Raw genomic sequence first — 20,866 nt, 5'->3', positions numbered from 1 at the left:
TCCTTTCTAATCTTCTTCCAGATTCGATAATCAATTTATAAAAAGAAAAGAAAAGAAATAATTTGATTTTAAGTTTCAGCAAGGTGCAATGTAACCAAAAAAAAAAAAACCGTTTCATATGTCATCCCTCGAAATTGGAATCAGAAGAAATAATTTTTTTTTTTTAAAAAAAGAGAGAACTTCCATTCATGAAAGGAAGCTCTCCCATTACAACTTTCATTTGGGAAAGGAAGCTTCCCCATTACAACTATTCTCGCACAGTCCAAACAACAACAAAAAAGAAAAAAAAAATGAAAAAATGATGACCACTCGGGCCATCATTCATGGGCTCATTAAAAGATGCGCCTTTTTCACTTTGAAGAAGCATCAGCAGCAGCAGCGGCCCTAGCTTGCATTTTCATAAAGTTAACAAGTTCCTCAGGCTCCGGTATAACACCATCAACAGCTTTATTAGAAGTAAACCTCTCAGCCCATCCCACCAGGGCTGCTGTCTTGGTTTCGTCCAGTATTTTCAAACCTGTAATTATTTCTCCAGCCCTTACCCATCCCAAGTAGCAACCCAGAACAACATCAAGGAAGCCTAATTTTTCTCCACCAAAGAAGCCCTTCCCTTTGCTTGAATTCACAAATGCATCCTCCAACAATTTTAAGCCTTCAAATACTTTCTCCGCTGCAGCTGCTTTTGACTGCTCGTCCGTTGCATTTATAAGATTCCGCACCAATGGAGACCACTGCCACATTTATTAAACCCATTGACTCTTTTTTTCTTATAATGTAGTAGTACTACATGATAACTGAAGAATATGCAGAAAAAGTATCATATATATATATATATATATGATGTTGAAAAGAGGGGAGTGAGTGATGAAGCAGAGAGCTTTTAGTGGTACCTTTTCATCAATGTAAGCGGCCCAAAAGCGAGCAGTGGCGCGGTCATAGGGATCAGCAGGAAGGAGAGAGGGAGGACCAGACCAGACCTCATCAACGTACTGCACAATCACAAGTGACTCGGAGATGGGCTGATCACCATGGATGAGTACTGGGACCTTCTTGTGAACAGGATTAGATTTAAGAAGGAGCTCGCTTTTCTCTGCCAAGTTTTGTGGGATGAATTCATAGTCTATTGACTTGAGGTTGAGGGCAACCTGAACCCGGTTCACGAATGGGCTCGGACGTGCACCAAGAAGCTTTACATCACTTGCTGCCATGGCTAGTTTTCTCTCGAACCCTTTTTCTTTTTTCAAATCTTTTTAGCACAAAAATAAGCTAAAAATTTCGCTTTGCAGAATAGTTAGGGGGTGAAGTTCTTGAAGTATATTTAGTACTATTTATAGGAGCTACGAAGCTTGCAAGAGACGTCGGATTGGTGGGTGAGTACCTGTTCTTTAAAGTTTCAGGAAAATTTTGACTTTGCTGCTGGACGACGACTAATGATGGAATATTGGTATTATTTAAGTCAAGATTTGGTCAGTCAAAAAAATTTTTTTTTTCTGGGGATATTATTCTTTCAGCAATGACGATCGGTATCAGGAATTGGCGGATGCGAATGCAATTACGTTAATGTCACGTTGACAAAACGATGAGTAGTACACATAAAACGGAGATGCTTCTTCCCCAGGTTAGGTTCTTTTTTGTTTTTATTTTTATTTTTATTCGTTATATCAAAAGGCAGAGAAGTATTCTGGGGTTTTTTTTTTTTTGGCTAGTTAGAGCCCGAAGGTTGACGTTGATCTACGCCAGTACTTGGAATACTGCATAAAACTTTTATCCCTTTCTATTCCCTGACAATTGACTGAGCCCAAAACAAGAAAAGCCACTAAATTAAATTGTCATGGAAATTAAAAAGAAAAAAATATATATATACGACTTTAGAAAGTGAATCATCAAAATATTACTATTGTACTGTACAATTAAAACTTGAGTTTTGAGTAGCGGGTTCATTAAACAACTGAAATCTCTCGTATCAATCCGATGTACTGTAATGGAAGAAGAAGATCCCCTTTTTTTTGTGTCCAGCGTTTTTTTTTTTCTTTTTTTGTGGTTTGATCACCAGTACGGCACCGTGCGCATAAGACAAAAGATTGGAATCTAGTTATATCTACTTTTTTGTCTGTCACATTCAAAATCAGTCAAAGTAGTCCTTATAGATAAAATTTTGCCAATTTTTTCTCAGAGCTCATTTTTGCTTAATTTTTTTGGGTTAATATCAGAAACCTCCCTTGAGGTTTCTTCTAATCACATCTAGTACCCCCCATGTTTTTGAAATCACACTTAGCACCCCTGGCAGTAGGATGTGACAGGTTGTCCTGATCAAAAGGTGAGAAATTACCCAAAAACCACCAACACCAGGCAAATTTTTAAGCGGGGAAATGCTGGAAAAAAATAATGAAAAAGAAAAATTATTGGAAACCAGAAAATAACAAAAATGCCATTGTTTTGGCGCACAATTTGAGCGCCATTTTCTGCATATATAACCATGATAACCATAAAAGCTTTCACAAGTAAGACAACTTGAAAGGTAAGTTGTACTTTTTTTTTTTAAACTCAAAATTGCTTATGTGCTGGTAGAATTAGGAAGAGATTGCTGATGATTAGTTGCAAATTAGTGCAGTGATGAAGGAATATAGAACCTATGTAGTTGAAAGCGTCGTTTTTGGGTGGAAGGAAAAGTTCGAGTGCATTTGAAGTCGTGGATTTTCAGCTTAACCTTCAATTTTGGATTCAACAAAACAGGTAAGCTTCACAGGCTGTCCTTGCATATTAAATTTGAAAATAGTACTCTTGATGTTTTTGATCTTGTCAAAATGAAGCCATGAGTGATTGTTTTTTTATCACAGAGAGCAGCTTTTGTTGTGACCATGTGATATTCGTTGATTTTGACTAATGTTATGAACAAGCTAGCAAGTTTATGTTATGGATATTGACAAAATTGAGATCTGATACTATGTTCCGTAGCATATATGATGGTTGTTTCAATAGAGTATTTATGAAACTTAGAAAATAGCTTCAGCTAATGGCATGATCATGGTGATCAATAGCTATGTTGAGTGGTTGTTTGATATTGCACTAGAAATGTTGAAAACTTTCTTGTGTATTGCTCAATAATAGTGCATTTAAGGGTAGAAATGCTCTGATGTATACATGAACATGTCTTTTTCTGTGTGTGCTGTATTAATCTTGCAGTGAGTAGGAACTAAAAAATTTCTAAATTGGGATATGTAGGATGGCATCTATGGTTGCTCATGACATTGTTATTCACTACTTGGGAAAGGCTAGTAGAATTCCCAACATTGATCCTGATAAGTACTCGTACATCGATCTACTTAATGATGCATCTGAAACGGCATTGAATGCTATGCCTGGAAATCTGAATTTGCTACTTCATATGAGATGTTTGATCCCTAAAACTGAGACCTTTATGGAAATAGTTGATGACAAATCAATGCTTGAGATGTTTAAAGTCCATCAAAATGATCTTGTTATCAACTTGCATGTGTTTGACATGGACATAATCCCAGAATTAGAGGGTAATATGCATGATGATCAGAATCCTGAAGCAAGCCAAGAAAACTTAGGGCCTCAAAACAATGCATATCAAAATTTGGCAAATAGTAAGAATGAGAGGGAAATATATGACTCTAGCTCTGATGAGTCTTGGAAACAACCAATGGAGAAGGACTTAGATGACATGTTGGATGATGAGAGATTGTCACTGTCATCTACCGACAACAATAACATGGACTTTTCTGATTTTGAGGAACATGAAGATGCTGCAATTGTACGTGACTCTGAAACAGATGATGAAACTGATCCATTGAAAAAAGTGATGAGGTCCAAAATGTGGATATATAACCCTAAAGAAGAAATAGAATTTCAGAAAAGACAGTTATTTACTAGTGTTGATGCTTTCCGGGCATGTTTAAAGGATTATGCCATTGAGAAAGGATTTCCATTGGTGAGGGTAAAAAATGAAAGGACTAGATGCACTGCCAAATGTGGTTCTGAGGGCTGCAACTGGAGAATCCATGCATCCCCTGTTGCTAACACAACTATATTCATGGTAAAAACTTATAATCCAGAGCACACATGTGTCATGAGCAGGAAAAATACTGAAGCAACATCTGATTGGATGGCAAAGAAACTGATTGCTGTATTGAGAGAGCATCCAGAGATGTCAACTAAGGGTATAATAGCTGAGATGAAGAAATTTGGTGTCGAACCAAATAGGATGCAGGTATATAGGGCCAGAGACAAAGCATTGGATGAGATTGAAGGTTCGCATGCACTGTCATATGCAAAACTCCCAAAATATGCTATATTGGTGAGGCAATCCAATCCTGGTAGCATAGTTAAAATTCACTTTGATAGGCCTAATATGCTGGTTGAACCTAGATTCTTGAGACTCTTTATCAGCTTCAAGGCACAAAAAGACGGCTTCCTTACTAGTTGTAGGCCATTTGTAGGATTTGATGGATGTCACCTAAAAGGTTCCTTTGGTGGTATGTTGCTCACAGCTGTTGCTTTAGATGGGAACAACAGCTTGTTTCCCCTTGCTTTTGCAATTGTAGAGTGTGAGAATAAAGAGACATGGAGCTGGTTTTTTCACTTCTTTGAGCATCATTTTGGACCATTTCCGAACAATATGCCATTGGCATTTATGAGTGATAGGCAGAAGGTGAGTTACTTATTTTCTTTGCAAGAAAATATTCCTGTTTTGTGGTGGTGCACAATGTCTAAAATGATTTCATTGTTAATGAACTTTGCAGGGATTGAACCTTGCATACGAAGAAATAGTTCCAGCAGCTGTTGGTAGGTATTGCTGCTGGCATATATACAACAACTTCAAGCTCAACTTTCCAGGATTAATGCTTAGGAGATATTTCTGGCAAGCAGTAAAGAGTTTTGATTCTATTGGACACAATGAAGCAATGGACATCATTAAGGACCTGAACATTGAAGCTTGGAAGTACTTAATGAAGATTCCAAAATTTGCTTGGGCTAGGCATGCTTTCTCGATTGCTATCAAGTGTGATCATGTGACCAACAACTTCACAGAATCCTTTAATGCATGTGTTGATAATTTAAGAGGAAAAAGTATACTTACACTTGTTGAAGGATTGCGAAGGAAAATGATGAACAAGTTGCACAAAAGGTATCAAAAAGCCACAACATGGACAGCTGCTGTCACTCCTAAAATTGTGAAGAAGTTAAAGGAGATTGGAAATGCATCAAGGAAATGTGAGCTAATGATGGCCAGTGAGTATGTATTTGAAGTAGGAGATGTTGACAGGACATACATTGTGAAATTGGAGGAAAAGGAATGTGATTGTGGGGTATTTCAATTGACTGGGCTTCCTTGCAAGCATGCTGTATTAGGGATTATTTATAGAAGGGAAAGTCTGGTTAAATACTGTGATCAAGCATTTTCATTAGAGATGTACTTGAAATGCTATTCTTCAATGATCCACCCAATACCACATGAGAAAAGATGGCCTTCAATGGAGAATGTGACACCAAAAACACTATTGCCACCACTACGTAGGAAGGCACCAGGAAGACCAAAGAAAAACAGAAAAAGAGGACCTGATGAAGAACATGCATCAGTTCATACACAAAGGTCAACCACATTAAAATGCTCTAAGTGTGGTTTATTTGGCCACAACAAAAGAACATGCAAAAGAGAACCAGGAACCTCTACAAGGACCAATACTAGTTCTACTCACGGGGTAATGCTTTTAGAAACTGAAGTTTCTACTTTTAATCATCGCAACAATATGCATAGTGCAATGATATGCATACATTTGGAATGGTTATTGGTACTTTGACCCACTTGTGCATCTCCTTGCAAGCTGCAATGGGTTTGTAATTTTATCTATATGACTAATACTAATTTGCTTATAAACACCTTACACGGGGTGATTTATGAGGTACAATCAGTTTACAAATATGTACATTATGTTAGATCTTAATTACTTGATTATGTATATCTATAAAAGGTAGTGTAATGGTACGCATAATTTGGAATGGTTATTTAGCCCTTTGATCAATTTATGCATCTCCTTATAGTAGATGTGTAATTTTGCTTGTATGAGTAGTCCTTGCTTGTTTATGAGTACTTTACAAGGGGTGATGTATGAGGTACGATCAGTTTACAAAAATGTACATTATGTTAGATGTTAGTTACTTGACTGTGTATATCTATAAAAGGTAGTGCATGTATACGCATAAATTTCGAATGGTTATTTAGCCCTTTGATCAATTTGTGCATCTCCCTATAGTAGATGTGTAATTTTACTTGTATGAGTAGTTCTTGCTTATCTGTGAGTACTTTACACAGGGTGATTTATGAGGTACAATCAGTTTACAAAAATATACATCACGTTAGGTGTTAGTTACTTGACTATGTATACATATAAAAGAAACCAAATTTGTCCTGATAATCACAAAATATTAGCTAACTTGTGGGAGCTAGATAATTATATGCTCAATTTTGAAGTTGTTACATTGCAGGGTGCTCTAAGGAGAGGAAAGCCTAGTAGAGGCATAGCTAACACGGGATTGGCAGGGGCTGTGCTTTGGGTAACTAAGTTCAATCTGATCATCTGATCATGTACCAAAGTATATATGTTGCACATATTATTAACTTGTTTATCATGTCTTCTGTGATCTAGGATCATGTACAAGGAAATGTGCCAGTGGTTGTTTCAAGTCAGGGGAGTAATCCAAGTTTTCGCCAACAAGATGTAGCTGTCAATGTGCAAGTTAATTTGCAGGCTAGCACAAGCACTTCTACTAAGAGGGTAAGCATTATAATGTCATACATTGCTGCTGCAAAATTCAGAACTAGTGCACTACTGGAGTAATTTAAAGTTTTGTTGCAAAAAAGTTTAAATTGTTCTTTTCTGATGCAAAGAGGAAGGCCTTCAATGAAAACCAATGCTGCTGTAAACAAGCAAGGTATAATTCCCTTTGTACCAAATGCTCAAGCTACTCTAAATGGTGGATCTCAAGCTGAAACTTCTGTTAGCATTAATACTGCTACAATAGTGGCCTCTAACACTATTACCAGCAGTTTCTCTATGATGTTTTGAGAGTGCTAAAGGTTCCCTGCAATCCTTGCTTTTGGTATCTGAAGTAGTTTAGGTACTAGTCTTCTTAGCTCCCAGCAATACTGAAGCAATGTTAGCTTTTGTGGACAATTTTTTGATAAGTGGTGCAATGTGCATCTGATTTATATTTCCTGCCACTTATGGTGCTGTTTGACTAATCTTAGAACTACTTGTGTATAGTTTTGTGCATTGCAATCCTCACCATCTAAACAACTAGTTGTAGATGGTGTTTTTGTTCAGAATTGGATTGCAATATAAGGCTTACGTATCATGTTACTAGACTGATCCAATGTAGTATCATGGACTATGTAATTAGTGGAGAAGGGGAAGGGATGGTTACTGCCGTTAAAGGAAGTATAATTACTCGCTATTGTTCTAGTGTTACAACGTGTACAAATGATGTTACACCGTGTGGGACGGTTACTACTGTTAAAGGTAGTATAATTACTCGTTGTTGTTTTAGTGTTACAACGTGTACAAATGATGTTACACCGTGTGGGACGGTTACTAATGTTAAAGGTAGTATAATTACTCGCTGTTGTTCTAGTGTTACAACTTGTACAAATGATGTTACACCGTGTGCAAAATGCACACAAGCTTCCGGAGTGCAAACGTTCCGGCCCCAGGTCCATAATTAGTTATGCATCTCTATATCGCCAAAATCTCTGATAATTAGTTATAACATTCTTTTTATTACACTTTTACACCCTTAGCTTCTAAATTAATATCATATGCCTATTTATTTCTATTTTTATCTTCTAAAATTTACTAATCATTTTGGGCTTTGGGTAAAAGTGGAACAAAAATAAAGTCTCTCTCCTACAATTCATTTTTTACTACCATTTTCAAATAGAAGGGCTGACAAGATACCAAAGTTGTCATTCCAGGGGTGCTAAGTGTGATTTCAAAAACATGGGGGGTGCTAGATGTGATTAGAAGAAACCTCAAGGGAGGTTTCTGATATTAACCCAATTTTTTGGGTTAATTCTACTTTGTCCCCCCAAACTTTGGACGATTACCCACTTAAGTCCCTAAACTTCAAAATGGGACACTTAAGTCCCTAAATTTATAAATACCTCCCACTTAAGGAAAATTGTTAACAAATCATGAATGCCGTTGGTGGTCGAAGTGTCCCATTTTATGAGGGTTTAGGGATTAAAGTGTCCCATTTTATAAGTTCAGGGACTTAAGTGGGAGGTATTTATAAGTTTAGGGACTTAAGTGTCCCATTTTGAAGTTTAGGGACTTAAGTGGATAATCGTCCAAAGTTTGGGGGGACAAAGTGGAATTAACCCCAATTTTTTTGACCAAAAAACCTCACAGTCCATAATTTTAAGGGTAAAATGAAAGCAAAATTCGTTTCCTTCTTTCTCAGGCAGACTCACAATAGTAAATGGATTCTAGCTTTTACTTTTCTTCTTTACGTGTGGTGATTCGCAATGTTATGTGTGGTGATTCACCAATGTTATGTGTCAGATAGACTATTATTATGTGTCACCAATATTATTTGTCCATCACATTCAAAATCAGTCAAAGTAGTCCCTTATAGATAAAATTTTGCCAATTTTGTCTTAGAGCTCATTTTTGCTCAATTTTTTTGACCAAAAAAACCTCACAGTCCATAATTTCAAGGGCAAAATGGAAACAAAATTCGTTTCCTCCTTTCTCATACAAACTCGCAATAGTCAAATGGATTCAAGCCTTTACTTTCCTTCTTTATGTGTGGTGATTCGTAATATTATGTGTGGTGATTCACCAATGTTATGTGTCAGACAGACTATTATTATGTGTCACCAATATTATTTGTCCATCACAGTCAAAATCAGTCAAAGTAGTCCCTTATAGATAAAATTTTGCCAATTTTGTCTCAGAGCTCATTTTTGCTCAATTTTTTTGACCAAAAAAAACCTCAGAGTCCATAATTTCAAGGGCAAAATGGAAGCAAAATTCGTTTCCTTCTTTCTCAGACAGACTCGCAATAGTAAATGGATTCTAACCTTTGCTTTCCTTCTTTACGTATGGTGATTCGCAATGTTATGTGTGGTGATTCACCAATGTTATGTGTCAGACAGACTATTATTATGTGTCACCAATATTATTTGTCCATCACATTCAAAATCAGTCAAAGTAGTCCCTTATAGATAAAATTTTGCCAATGTTGTCTCAGAGCTCATTTTTGCTCAATTTTTTTTACCAAAAAAACCTCACAGTCCATAATTTCAAGGGCAAAATGGAAGCAAAATTCGTTTCCTCCTTTCTCAGACAGACTCGCAATAGTCAAATGGATTCAAGCCTTTACTTTCCTTCTTTATGTGTGGTGATTCGCAATATTATGTGTGGTGATTCACCAATGTTATGTGTCAGACAGACTATTATTATGTGTCACCAATATTATTTATTCATCACATTCAAAATCAGTCAAAGTAGTCCCTTATAGATAAAATTATGTCAATTTTGTCTCAGAGCTCATTTTTGCTCAATTTTTTTGACCAGAAAAACCTCACCGTCCATAATTTCAAGGGCAAAATGGAAGCAAAATTCGTTTCTTCTTTCTCAGACAGACTCACAATAGTCAAATGGATTCAAGCCTTTACTTTCCTTCTTTATGTGTGGTGATTCGCAATATTATGTGTGGTGATTCCCCAATGTTATGTGTTAGACAGACTATTATTATGTGTCGCCAACATTATGTGCCACAATATTATGTGTTGTGATTTGCAATACTTTCCTTCTTTGTTAGACAGACTCGCAATATTATGTGTGGTGATTCACCAATGCTTTTTTTTTTTAATCATTTTTACCCTTTTCCAATCTAAATTCCATGCCATTTTCTTCACCTTTTGTGAAGTTGCACTCGCTAAAGTTTCATAATTGGGAATTGGGCTTTGGTTGCTTAAGAATTAGAAATAGGTTTTAATGGCCAAAAGTGGGGAGGGCGGTCAAGTGTGTATGTGTGTTTCCTTTTTTTTTTTTCTATGATAGGAAACAAATTTTGTTTCCATTATGCCCTTGCAATTGTAGGCACATGAGGTAGGCATGCATTTTTGGTCAGAAAACTGGGTAAAAAAAAATTGTAGGGCCAAATGCACAAAATTTTTTGTATATGAGGGATCATTTTGGCTGATTTTGAATGTGAGGACTGAAAAGTATTTTGTTTTGAAAATATATAGGACCAAATTGGAAAGTTTCCCTTTTATATAATAGTATTGTGACATGAGTTTGATTTAATTATGTTCGTATCAGACATAGACTGTGATGATAAAAGTATCATACATTGTATAAACCATTTGGATATTGGAAAACACTACTTATATTAAAATAGTTTGGCTGAAAATATATAGATATGTTCTTAATGACCAAGATGAAGCTTTTGTATGTAACCTTTTGTTGGACATACTGGAGATGGAGCTAAGAGGGACAAGAGCATGGTTTAAAAATCTGGAAAGCAGATCGTAGGCTGGTTTATCAAAGGAATCTAATAGTATGAGCTCCCAGTAATCATATTGCTCATGTTATTTATGAGTTATTATCTTGTAAAGAAAAATAAAGAGTTCATTTGTAAATTCTATTTCATAAGTTTTTATTCCAAGAACTGTTTATAGTAGTATTTGGTTGTAAGTTTGATGTAAAAGCAAAATATTTTAGGGAACCAGTAAGTTGTTCATGGTATGATTTGATACTTTTTTCTTGAGTTTCAATGGCATATAATTGAAACTGAAGCTCAAGTCTCCATTGACAATTAGAATTCTAACTAGGAGGAATTCAAAATGAGAATATATATAGTATTTATGATACCAATAAAAGAGCTTTTCGGCTCTGTTTTAAGCAGCCTGTGGCAAGTGGTATAATAGTGAGGCTGCTTATAGATTCTGGTAGTAAATTGCCTTCCGTTCATTCCTAGTTGAAAGGGTCTGTATCCAGTCCTCAAAGTGACAAATAGAGTTTTTTCTCCATTCAAGAAAAGTTTCACAAATCTTTGGATTTTCTAGTGGGAATGGTAAAAAGACAAAAAAAATATAGTCATAGTGTGTATAATGCTGTAGGAAAGTTTGATATAGAAAAGGACGAAAGAATAAACAATCTAGCCTTACAAATTTGTCCTTGATTTTGTGGCGATAGACTTGATAGAAGGCGATAGATTCAGTTTCAGTGACGTTCTGAACCATACTTAGCTTTATTGATGAGCAAACATGACATATGATATATTAAGCTTTCTTATTTGCTATTAATGAACATGGCATGTTATAATATATATATAGATAGAGCAAATTATTCATATGACCACTAAACTTTTGGAATCATTGACTTTTAACTATTGAACTATTAAAAGTCTGGTTTTGATCATTGAACTATCTAAAATTTAAATTTCAGGTCATTCCATCAAATTTAATCGTTAACTATGTGTGACGACCCCACCTTCTCTTAGGGCATACTCTAGAAGTTAGTGGACCGCCTGTCTGAGTCTCGCCAGGGGTCACTCACTTACATTAATTTCAGAAATAACATTACCATTGAACAACTGAACATTCACTCTTAGGTACAACTCTATTCAGTTTGAAACATAAATTTGTCCAATAAAAAAAATAAAATACATGTTCTAAACATCCATTCTTAATATCACACCAACCTCAAAACAAAAGATTCAACCATCTCAAAATATAAAAGAAACTATGACTACAATATATATACGGTAATGGATCTTTCCAAAATAACTTTCTAATTCAATCCAATCACTCTTCGATCTCCAACTCCTGTAAGGAAAACAAAGCTAAAAGGTTGAGCTAAAGCTCAGTGAGATTTGCCGAACAAGTAACATTCAATTAAACACTTAAATAAGTAGCAAAATTAAACAATTAAGGAAATACTTCACTGAATGAATTACATAACACTTCACTGAACGATCACTTTTAAAAGGATATGGTGCTCGCATTAGAGCCACTTCAATGCACTACACACTCCACCGAACTCCTCCTTATAGCCTCCAAAACAATAAACACTTCCCTCACTTAGATGGCCATATCAATATCAATAATCTGCTACTCCGTGGTAATACTCGAGCATACCAATACACTTACCCAAAGCTACCGTCCTATCCGACCAAACCCTTTTGCTGGCTCGAATAGTCCATTGAACAAAGGATTTTGGGACCCAGTTCAGCCGGTGTGTGTCATGCACACTTACAATAACACTTGATCAATTATCAACCTTCAAGCTCAAACTAAGTCAAGTGCGATAAAGTACACTTCCGACTTAGAACATGAGGGATAATTAAGATACACTTTACAATTGAGTCACTAGCAATATTCCATAATAAGCACATTTATCACATAATTTCACTTAAGTAAGCATAAACAGTTAAACACACAAATTCGGAAATACTCACCGTTAAATTTCGATTAAGTTTCGCTTTCTGGGTTAAACCCTTGATCACTCTCTATTCCTGAGGTAAAATACAACTACAATCATTCAGGTATTCTTAATGTGAATTCTAATAAGTTTATTTAGAGTTTTAGGATTCTCTAAACAAAGTTCAACTAATCCAAGCAGTCTAGTGCTCTTAACACTTCCATTTGATTCACACTTTTAAGGTTAGGAATTTTATGTGCAGCCTTTCCTGGGAATTTACTTGGAATGGTAATTCTGTCTAAGGAGATTGTTTTGATGATCTTTCCTGGGAATTACTGAATCGGTTTAATCACTAGTTGTACATTTTAACCTTAGAAAAATGGACAATATCAAAGTTTAAGTTTCCATTATGCCAAACTAGTATTACATCAAATGTTGTCATTAGATTGTTTATTGTGAATCGTGTCCATCCCTGTTCAAATTTGCCTTTGTAAACATCAACTTTCCATCTTTTTTCGACCGTGTAATTGTTAATAACAGTTACTTTTTTTTTTTTTTGTCGACACAGGGGTATCCGAGTCAATTCTTACGGGGCCCGACTAATCCCCTGCAGCCCGGACCCGACGCCCCAACATACCCAATTACCCAAGTACGTTGGGACGTCGGGTACAGGCCGCAGGGGATTAGTCGGGCCCCGTAAGGATTGACTCGGACACCTCTATGTCGATAAAAAAAAAATGTAACTATTATTAACAATTACACGGTCGAAAAAAGATGGAAAGTTGATGTTTACAAAGGCAAATTTGGACAGGGATGGACACGATTCACAATAGACAATCTAATAACAGTTACCTGCTACTGCGTTTACTAATTATTTGCAGAAACCAAAGTAGATTCTCAGCTCAGATGGCTCTGAAAGTTTTTGGGAAAGATGAAGGCACAGAAAGTTTTGAAAACTAGAATTATTTTCAGGCACCCACTAGGCGGAAGTTTCTCTACCTAGAGAGAGAAAAAACTCTCGGCTCAAATTTCCTTTTACTTGAAGACCAATTCCAATGCCCTCAGGATGGATTCCGTAGCGTTCTAAAAGGTTGGTGAACGTATTGTTTCATGCTCCTTCCTGTTTAGTATTCACTTGTTTCCCTGCTCATTTTAGCTCTTGCTCTCATTGTACAACCGCCTCCACTGAAGAGGTAATTATTAATCCATCATTAATTAAACAACCTCTCCCATTGCCGTCTCTTCCTAAACGTTTTCCCTTTCCCATCTTGCTCTCAATTGCCCCACTGTGTCAGCTCTTGATCCATCATTTTTTCCATGAAATCTACTGCAAAAATCCCTCTTTAGACTCCTTACTTGTTTTCACTTTGCTGTTCGACAAAATCTATTACAGTTCCTCTCATCAATCTCTCTATCACACAAAAAGAAGCTCTAGCCATTACATGTAAGGGTTGGTTTAGCTTGATTTTGAATTTCAATTTTTTTTAATAATTTTCGTCGCTTGTTTTGGCACCTGTTTTGATGTTATTTATTCAAAATTTTGTAAATTTTCTCATTTTGTGTCTCAACAAGAGTATAATTGATCAGGAACATTCATGTTATTTTGTTAAATAGTACATATGCATACACAACGTTGCTTTGATGTGAGATTATTTCGTGTTTTAAATCCATTCATGGGCATAACTATAATTTCATCCAACTACGATGACAAGCAAATTAATCGTGAATAATGCAATTTGTGTGATTTTTTTGTACGATATCCATGATATTTCAACGAAAATTTTGTCAAATTTTTGAATTTTTAAGTCTTCTGTTTTAATAATATTAAAATTAACTTTTATTGGAATATTATCCAAAACAAGTAGCAAAAGAATAGTACTATATTCAGTATTCAAATTGAAGTTGAGGATAGAGGAGATTAATGTCTATAAGTAATACTCTAGAGTATTGTTGAGCGAAGAAACAATGGCCCAGTTTGGCAAATGAGTTTTTTGGGTGTTTATTTAAAACTTGATTGTAACTTGCTGTAAAAATTATAGAAAAATTTTTTAAGATGTAAAACCTTTTTTTCTTTTCTTTTTCTTTTTCCTTCTCCTTTTCTTTTTCTTTCTTTCTTTTTCAAATTTTTTATTGTAATTTTCTGTACGATCCTACAATCCGGATCGCGATTTTGACAACGTTGGTTTGTCCCATTTAAGTCCAATCAATGATTATGTTGGCAAAATCAATGAGATAAAAGACAGTGAAAATTAATGACAACATACTGCTTTGTTCCAACTACGATTCATTAGCTTTTTTTTACCATTTGGAGCACATTATCTTTCATTTATAGAGTCTTAATTATTAATTTGTTAGCAAATCTGATGAGATAAAAGATGGTGCAAACTAAAAATTGTCTGGACAACTTTGATTTCAAATAAAAAAATTTACTTCACAAATTTCAACCACCTTTTTATCTTCTCAATCACATTTTTATCTCACATACATCATATCACAAAAAGTGCTACAGTAATTATCTCAAATAAATCATCCAAATAAACTCTTATCCAAATAATGTATTGTTTTATTTTTACTGTGATACCTTGGCACCTTTTGATTACTCTAGGCATATTTCATTAATTTATTGGATCCTTTATACCATTAATTTTGTAAAAATCATTATTGACTGGATTTAAGTATGACAAACGTAAGAGCTTGGAGCATAGAGCGTTCAAAATTAAGAATTTAGAATACTCTTCTTTTTTTTTTTCGACACAGGGGTGTCCGGATCAATTCTTACGGGGCCCGACTAATCCCCTGCGGCCTGGACCCGGCGCCCCAACCCGGCCCGAACACGTTAAGAATTTAGAATACAAAATGTCTAAAATTAAAATTTAGAATGCAACGTGTGAAACGGTACAAATTCGGAGGTGCAAAATGAAGTTTGCCCTTCCTTAAAGAGATGAGTCGTGAGTGGGCACAAATATTTTAACATGGAGCACCATCGGACCGGGTAGAATTGCCAAGTAATTCATCAATTCATCTTCTTCCTTTCATTCATGAAGCTAAACAGAGAGACTAGAATTTGAGGGGCCAAAAGAATTGTTTTAAAAAAAATCCTTAAAAGAATCGAAGGCTAGCATGCTCAGTGAATACTCAAAAGATGGAGGTGAAAAAGGAGAAGAGGAGCTTGAGGAATCAGAAATGCTGGAAGTGGAAGGGCTGGGATTGTATAAGGGGAAAGTGAGAATTGTGCGTAGTGAAGAGGCGGCCGAAGAAATCATGCTTTTGTGGGGAATCCAACAGCCCATTCTCTCAAAGCACAATGTCTTTGTTCATCAATCTTCTCCCCAACTCCACATAGATGCTTGCGGTCGCTCTCTCTCCATTCTCCAATCCCCTTCTTCCTTGGTAGCTTCTCTCTCTCTATCTGTCCTCTCTTCCAATTTGAATAGGCTTTATATTGACAGTATTGTTGAGTGATTTTTAGTTTTTGATTTGATCTAACATGCTGAAAACTGTAGGCGAGTTTGTAGATGTAGATTTGGCGGAAAATAGTCAATGCCCAGTTGACTAGGCTTGGAAAGAAATTATTTCAATGCATCCATTGGTAGACCTTTTTTTTTTTCAAATTGGGGGAGAAAAAGAGAGAGGATATTTTACTGTTACTTGTGAAAGAAAAGGCGTTGAATGTCTGATTCAGTTTACTTGTGCTTCAGTTGACAGTTGATGGATGATCCACTTGAGTCGATAATAGTCTTAGATGTGGCTTTTATTAATTCTGCTTGAAGTTTATTTCATGGATGAATTCTTACTTAGTTGGCACCAAGAGTAAGTGTTAACAGCATTTTGGACCATGAGTAGGTAACCAATTTTCTGTAGTAATCTAGGAGTGTTACCTCCTTGTTTACAAGATATGGTGACTTTAAAGGGGAAAGTGGATAATTTTTGTGAGATTGATGAAAGACAAACTACTGCTATTTCTATTTTACAAGTAAAATTTGATACACTTGTTTCTTCTGTGAGTCTAGATATGTAAGCTTCAAGCTTGTCCTTCGATGAGAATTTCAAGTATTTCGGATTCTGTATGCAGCCATCTCTGAGATGATCAGGATATAGTGAAACAGATATAGTTTGGAAAGCTTTTTAGCTTGTAATAGCTCCTTTTCTTCTGGACTTGGAAATGCTTGTGCTTCCATTTGAGGCTTCAACATTGATAGACAAGCTTCGACAATGTTTACTTTGTTATTTCCATCTAATATCTTCTTGTATGATTATAATTCTTTAAAATTGTTATACCCTTTTTCAAACCAATAACAAGAGTATGCAATAGGGTACTCCTGGTGTAACTGGGGCAGTGATGTGGGACAGTGGAGTTGTTCTTGGAAAGTTCTTAGAGCATGCTGTGGAATGCAGAAAAGTTCTTCTTCAGGAAAAAAAAGTTGTTGAGTTGGGTTCTGGCTGTGGATTGGTTGGGTAATATTACTTATCATCTCTAGCCTTGTGGCTGATTATTTGTTTATTTTATAAGAGAGAAAGAGAATTAGCAGTAAACATTGTTGGATATGAGTTGATTTTATCTAGGATTTATCTGTGTGAATATAATTGAATAAATATGAGTTGTTAGAAAGGTTAAAAGGTTTTCTTTCATTTGACACGCATATGATGCTATTTTTCTTGAACTTCCTTTTTCTCATGTCTTCTTCAGTTGCATTACAGCTCTTTTGGGTGCTGATGTTGTTCTCACCGACCTGCCAGATAGACTTAGGCTGTTAAAGAAGAATGTTGTAGCCAATCTATATGGTGATGTACGAGGGTCTGCCATAGTAAAAGAGCTCACATGGGGAGATGATCTGGACCAAGATTTGCATTATCCCCTTCCTGATTATGGTACTTGCCTCTTAAGATGCTTTGCTTTACCTTAGGTTACTCATCTACTCAAACTTAAATTGCACACAAATTACCTCTGCATGTGCCTTTCGTAGTCCATATTGTTGTTTTATTTTTTGGTAAAATGATTGGTATACTTTCATATTGTTATCTTTTGCATTCATCAATACGCCATTATTTCAACATCTGCTTTTTTCTCCCTTCTATGGAGGATGCCAGGGTTCGGAAGAGTAATACTACGCTAGCAATAGTATTACTGTAATACTATTTCCTAGTCAAACACACAGGTGATTGCATTCAGCATAAACTAATCCTTGTAGGTCAATAGGAAAACTATGTATTTGTTGAGAATCATTAGGTGGATGTATGGAGCAAAAGATATGGTTCTACTCCTTGCTGGTCCATAGTACAACTATTTGTTTCTTAGGTTTTTATGTGTAGCCATATGGCATATATTTCTATCTTATGGATCAGTGGGCAGGAAAGTAGAAAAGTTTTCAATGGCTGTTATAGATTTTGAAAGAGGAGCTTCTAACTAGTTTTCTATGGCTTTTTTTTTCTGAACTCTTTTCATGTTTATATTCTGGACACTATCTCTCAACTTTCTGGCGAGTTTGGGCATTGTTCTCTAAGATGATGGTAAGAAAGTTCACAATGCAAAGCTTCTTCTGTCAAAGACTTCTAGGAAACTGAGCAAATTAGAGAACATATCCCACGGAAAGCAGAAATCTATAAGTTTGTACCACTGCAACCTGGCCCAAGAGTGCTAATTAGAATTGGTTAAAGCAAAGAGGAATCAAATATGGAACTTCAAGTAGTAGTTTTCTTTTTCTTTTTTTTTTGGGTTAAAGTAGTTAAATGTATACCATTTGTACCTCTAACGTCAAGTGCTCTCTTTCTGGAATTAGTACGATATAATCTTTTATGCCACGGTAAGCCTGAATCTTATTGCTTATTGTACCATAGTTACTAAAGAGATATTAAAGAGACAAAGTATTGGTAGCCGAAGCCTAAATAACTCAACAATGCTTGGACAGGTCAAGAAGCTTTTTTCGTTCTGATGCTTTATACCAAGCATAGTCTTCTAATGGCAGACTTAGATGTTCATAACTAAAGAAGCATCGATATTGAATGAGCTACATTCGAAGAGTCCAAGAACCTAAAGTCCTTGCACCCTTGGTCAATCATATCCTTGCTGTTGCAGTTATGACTTGCTGGTTATCTCTATAAGGGGGTTTTTCACTTTCTTTTGAGGGGCTGAGAACTCAATAAGTTGTTAGTGAATGCCTATGCTGCTAGTATTTGTAGATGACACCATTTACCCAAGCTGAAGTTCTACATATGGAATCTATGTACATCATATCCAACAGTGAGAATGCTAAAATTAATGGCCTTCATGAAATGGGACGTAGAATCTGGCCCTGGACCTCAGTGCATTAACGTTTAAGTATGGGTTAAGCTGAGTAGAGCTCATTTCTATGCGTATTCTTGGTTTGTTCTAAGCTGAAGTCCTCATTTCCCAGGATCAAGACAATACCAGTTTATTGCTTTGCATAATCCTGATCTTAGCTACACACATACTTTGGTCATACTTCAAAGATGCTGTTCATTATCATTTCTTGACCCTTCATTTCTTTTGTGATTGCATCTCAGTGCTTGGCTCAGATGTGATCTATAGCGAGGAAGCTGTGATGGATTTGTTGGCGACTCTATTGGATCTTTGTGGAACCCATACAACTGTTATTTTAGCTGGAGAACTTCGAAACGGTACATTTAGTTTACATTTTCAGTGAACTTTTACATGTGGAATTGGCATAAATTCATGTATTCTTTAGCAGATGCCATCCTTGAGTATTTCTTGGAAGCCGCATTGAAGGATTTCATCGTTGGTTGTATTAATCAAGAACAGTGGCATCCAGATTATCGTAGCCAACGTGTCGTCATATACATTATGGTGAAGAAGTAGAAGCGAAGAAAAAAGATCACTTATTTAGTTCAGGGAACCCCATGTTTTAGTAGTTCAACCGTATCAGCTTTACTGCCGTGTGGCATGCGCAAGTGTGGTTCACCTAAGGTAGTGTTCGTTTGCAATGAAATGTGTGAGAAAGTTGTTTTTCCCCCTTTCTATGTGTTTGTTTGACAGGAAAGTCAGCAAATTTTCCTGCACTTTTCCTCCTTTTTTTTGTTCTTTTGTTTTTTTGTTTTTTGTTTTAAAACCTCCACCCCTTCCTACCCTTAATTGCCAGACTCGGGATTTGAACTTTAAATCAAGCAGTAGGAAGAACTCTAAGAGCTGTCTTCTTGGTACTAGGCCAACTCCAAAAGTTCCTGTTACTTTCTTGCTTTTGTGTCCTACAAAATCTTCGTTTGAATAGAAGGAAAATTGTACTTTTTTTTGTTTGTGGGGGTTGGGGGGAGGAGGGGGAGGGATGGAAGGGAGGGGATGGGTTGGATGGTACCGGAGTGGAGGTGTAAATGAGAGATTCTGACTCTTGAGACTTTCCACTTACCAAAGGAAAAAAAGTTGTATGGGAAAGTGAAGTGAAAGAAAGTGTGGTAAAGAAAAATGCCAATGAGAATATGAAAGTTATTGGCAGTTAATAGAAGTTATTGAAACCTTTGTGAGTAATCAACTATTTTCATTCAAAGTCTTCCAAATTTTGCAGGACACGTAATGCAGGAAAAAAATGGATAGTCACATTTTTCTCAACAAGCAAACACTGTCTATGGGATTTTGGGAAAATTTGGTCAATTACTCACAATATTTTTAGTAAATGTCTCTGACTATCCATTTTTTCTCAAGATTTTTCTTATCAAACAAACATACATTGCAAAGTAATTCTCTCTTTCCTCACTTCACTTTTGAATACGAGTTTTCCTAGGATGAGAGAAATCCGCAATCTCACAAGAACGCCCCAGTTTATAAGAAAATAGGTTTGAATGAAATTTGGATAGGATTTGGGTAGGTCAAGTCGCAATTTGGGTGAATACAAAGTTGATATGACATTCAATCCACTCAACCGCGCTCTCAAAGTGAATCAAGATTTGAAAGACAAGAGTCTTCACTCTCGCTTGTAGAGAATCTCAAAGATTGAATGTCATAAAATCACTCAACTGAATAACCATATTCCATATAACGTTATTTAAACTCTAAGGATCGGGTTCTAATAACCAAACAAATTTGACTCAATAATTGACCCATCAATCTCAAAAGCTTAACACATATTGATCTTTTTTAATTGAATAAACAAAAGAACTAAATAAACAATTTAGTTTAAAGCTAAATAATAATTAATTAAAACGGATAAAATAGAAATTTTTTTAAAAATCATTATATGAATTTGGAAATCTACGGGCTAGCAAACAGCTACTCTGACATACCCACGTCTTATATGAGGAAAGTCTCTAGTCACAATTTTTTTGTGTTCAGTCACAGGACATGTCCACATCTTACAGTGCAAAGTCTTCTACCTCTCCTTTTTGAACAATCTCTTCAACTAATTTCGCTTGCTCTGCATCTATAGTTAACCTTCTCCTAATCT

The 20,866-nt window shown here is 35.9% G+C and overlaps 2 protein-coding genes across 2 annotated transcripts; one reads left to right on the top strand and one right to left on the bottom strand.

The window, feature by feature from the left end:
• Positions 1-350: 350 nt before the first annotated feature.
• Positions 351-1,208, bottom strand: LOC113756159 (glutathione S-transferase U17-like). Its single transcript, XM_027299930.1, has 2 exons — positions 891-1,208; positions 351-731 (listed from the first exon to the last, which is right to left on the bottom strand). Exons 1-2 carry the CDS (start codon positions 1,206-1,208, stop codon positions 351-353), a joined length of 699 nt encoding a protein of 232 aa, XP_027155731.1.
• A 14,198-nt stretch (positions 1,209-15,406) lies between these two features.
• On the top strand, positions 15,407-19,664 carry LOC113756158 (protein N-lysine methyltransferase METTL21A-like). The gene is made up of 5 exons (XM_027299929.1): positions 15,407-15,845; positions 16,768-16,910; positions 17,143-17,324; positions 18,978-19,091; positions 19,163-19,664. The coding sequence occupies exons 1-5, from the start codon at positions 15,576-15,578 to the stop codon at positions 19,288-19,290; spliced, it is 837 nt and encodes a 278-aa protein (XP_027155730.1). The 5' UTR covers positions 15,407-15,575; the 3' UTR covers positions 19,291-19,664.
• Positions 19,665-20,866: the final 1,202 nt, after the last annotated feature.

This window comes from Coffea eugenioides, unplaced genomic scaffold, assembly GCF_003713205.1.
Source record: "Coffea eugenioides isolate CCC68of unplaced genomic scaffold, Ceug_1.0 ScVebR1_2018;HRSCAF=2970, whole genome shotgun sequence".
NCBI classification, from domain to species: Eukaryota; Viridiplantae; Streptophyta; class Magnoliopsida; order Gentianales; family Rubiaceae; genus Coffea; species Coffea eugenioides.
Note: the sequence above shows the minus strand (reverse complement) of the source record. Positions and strands in the feature narration are given on the sequence as shown.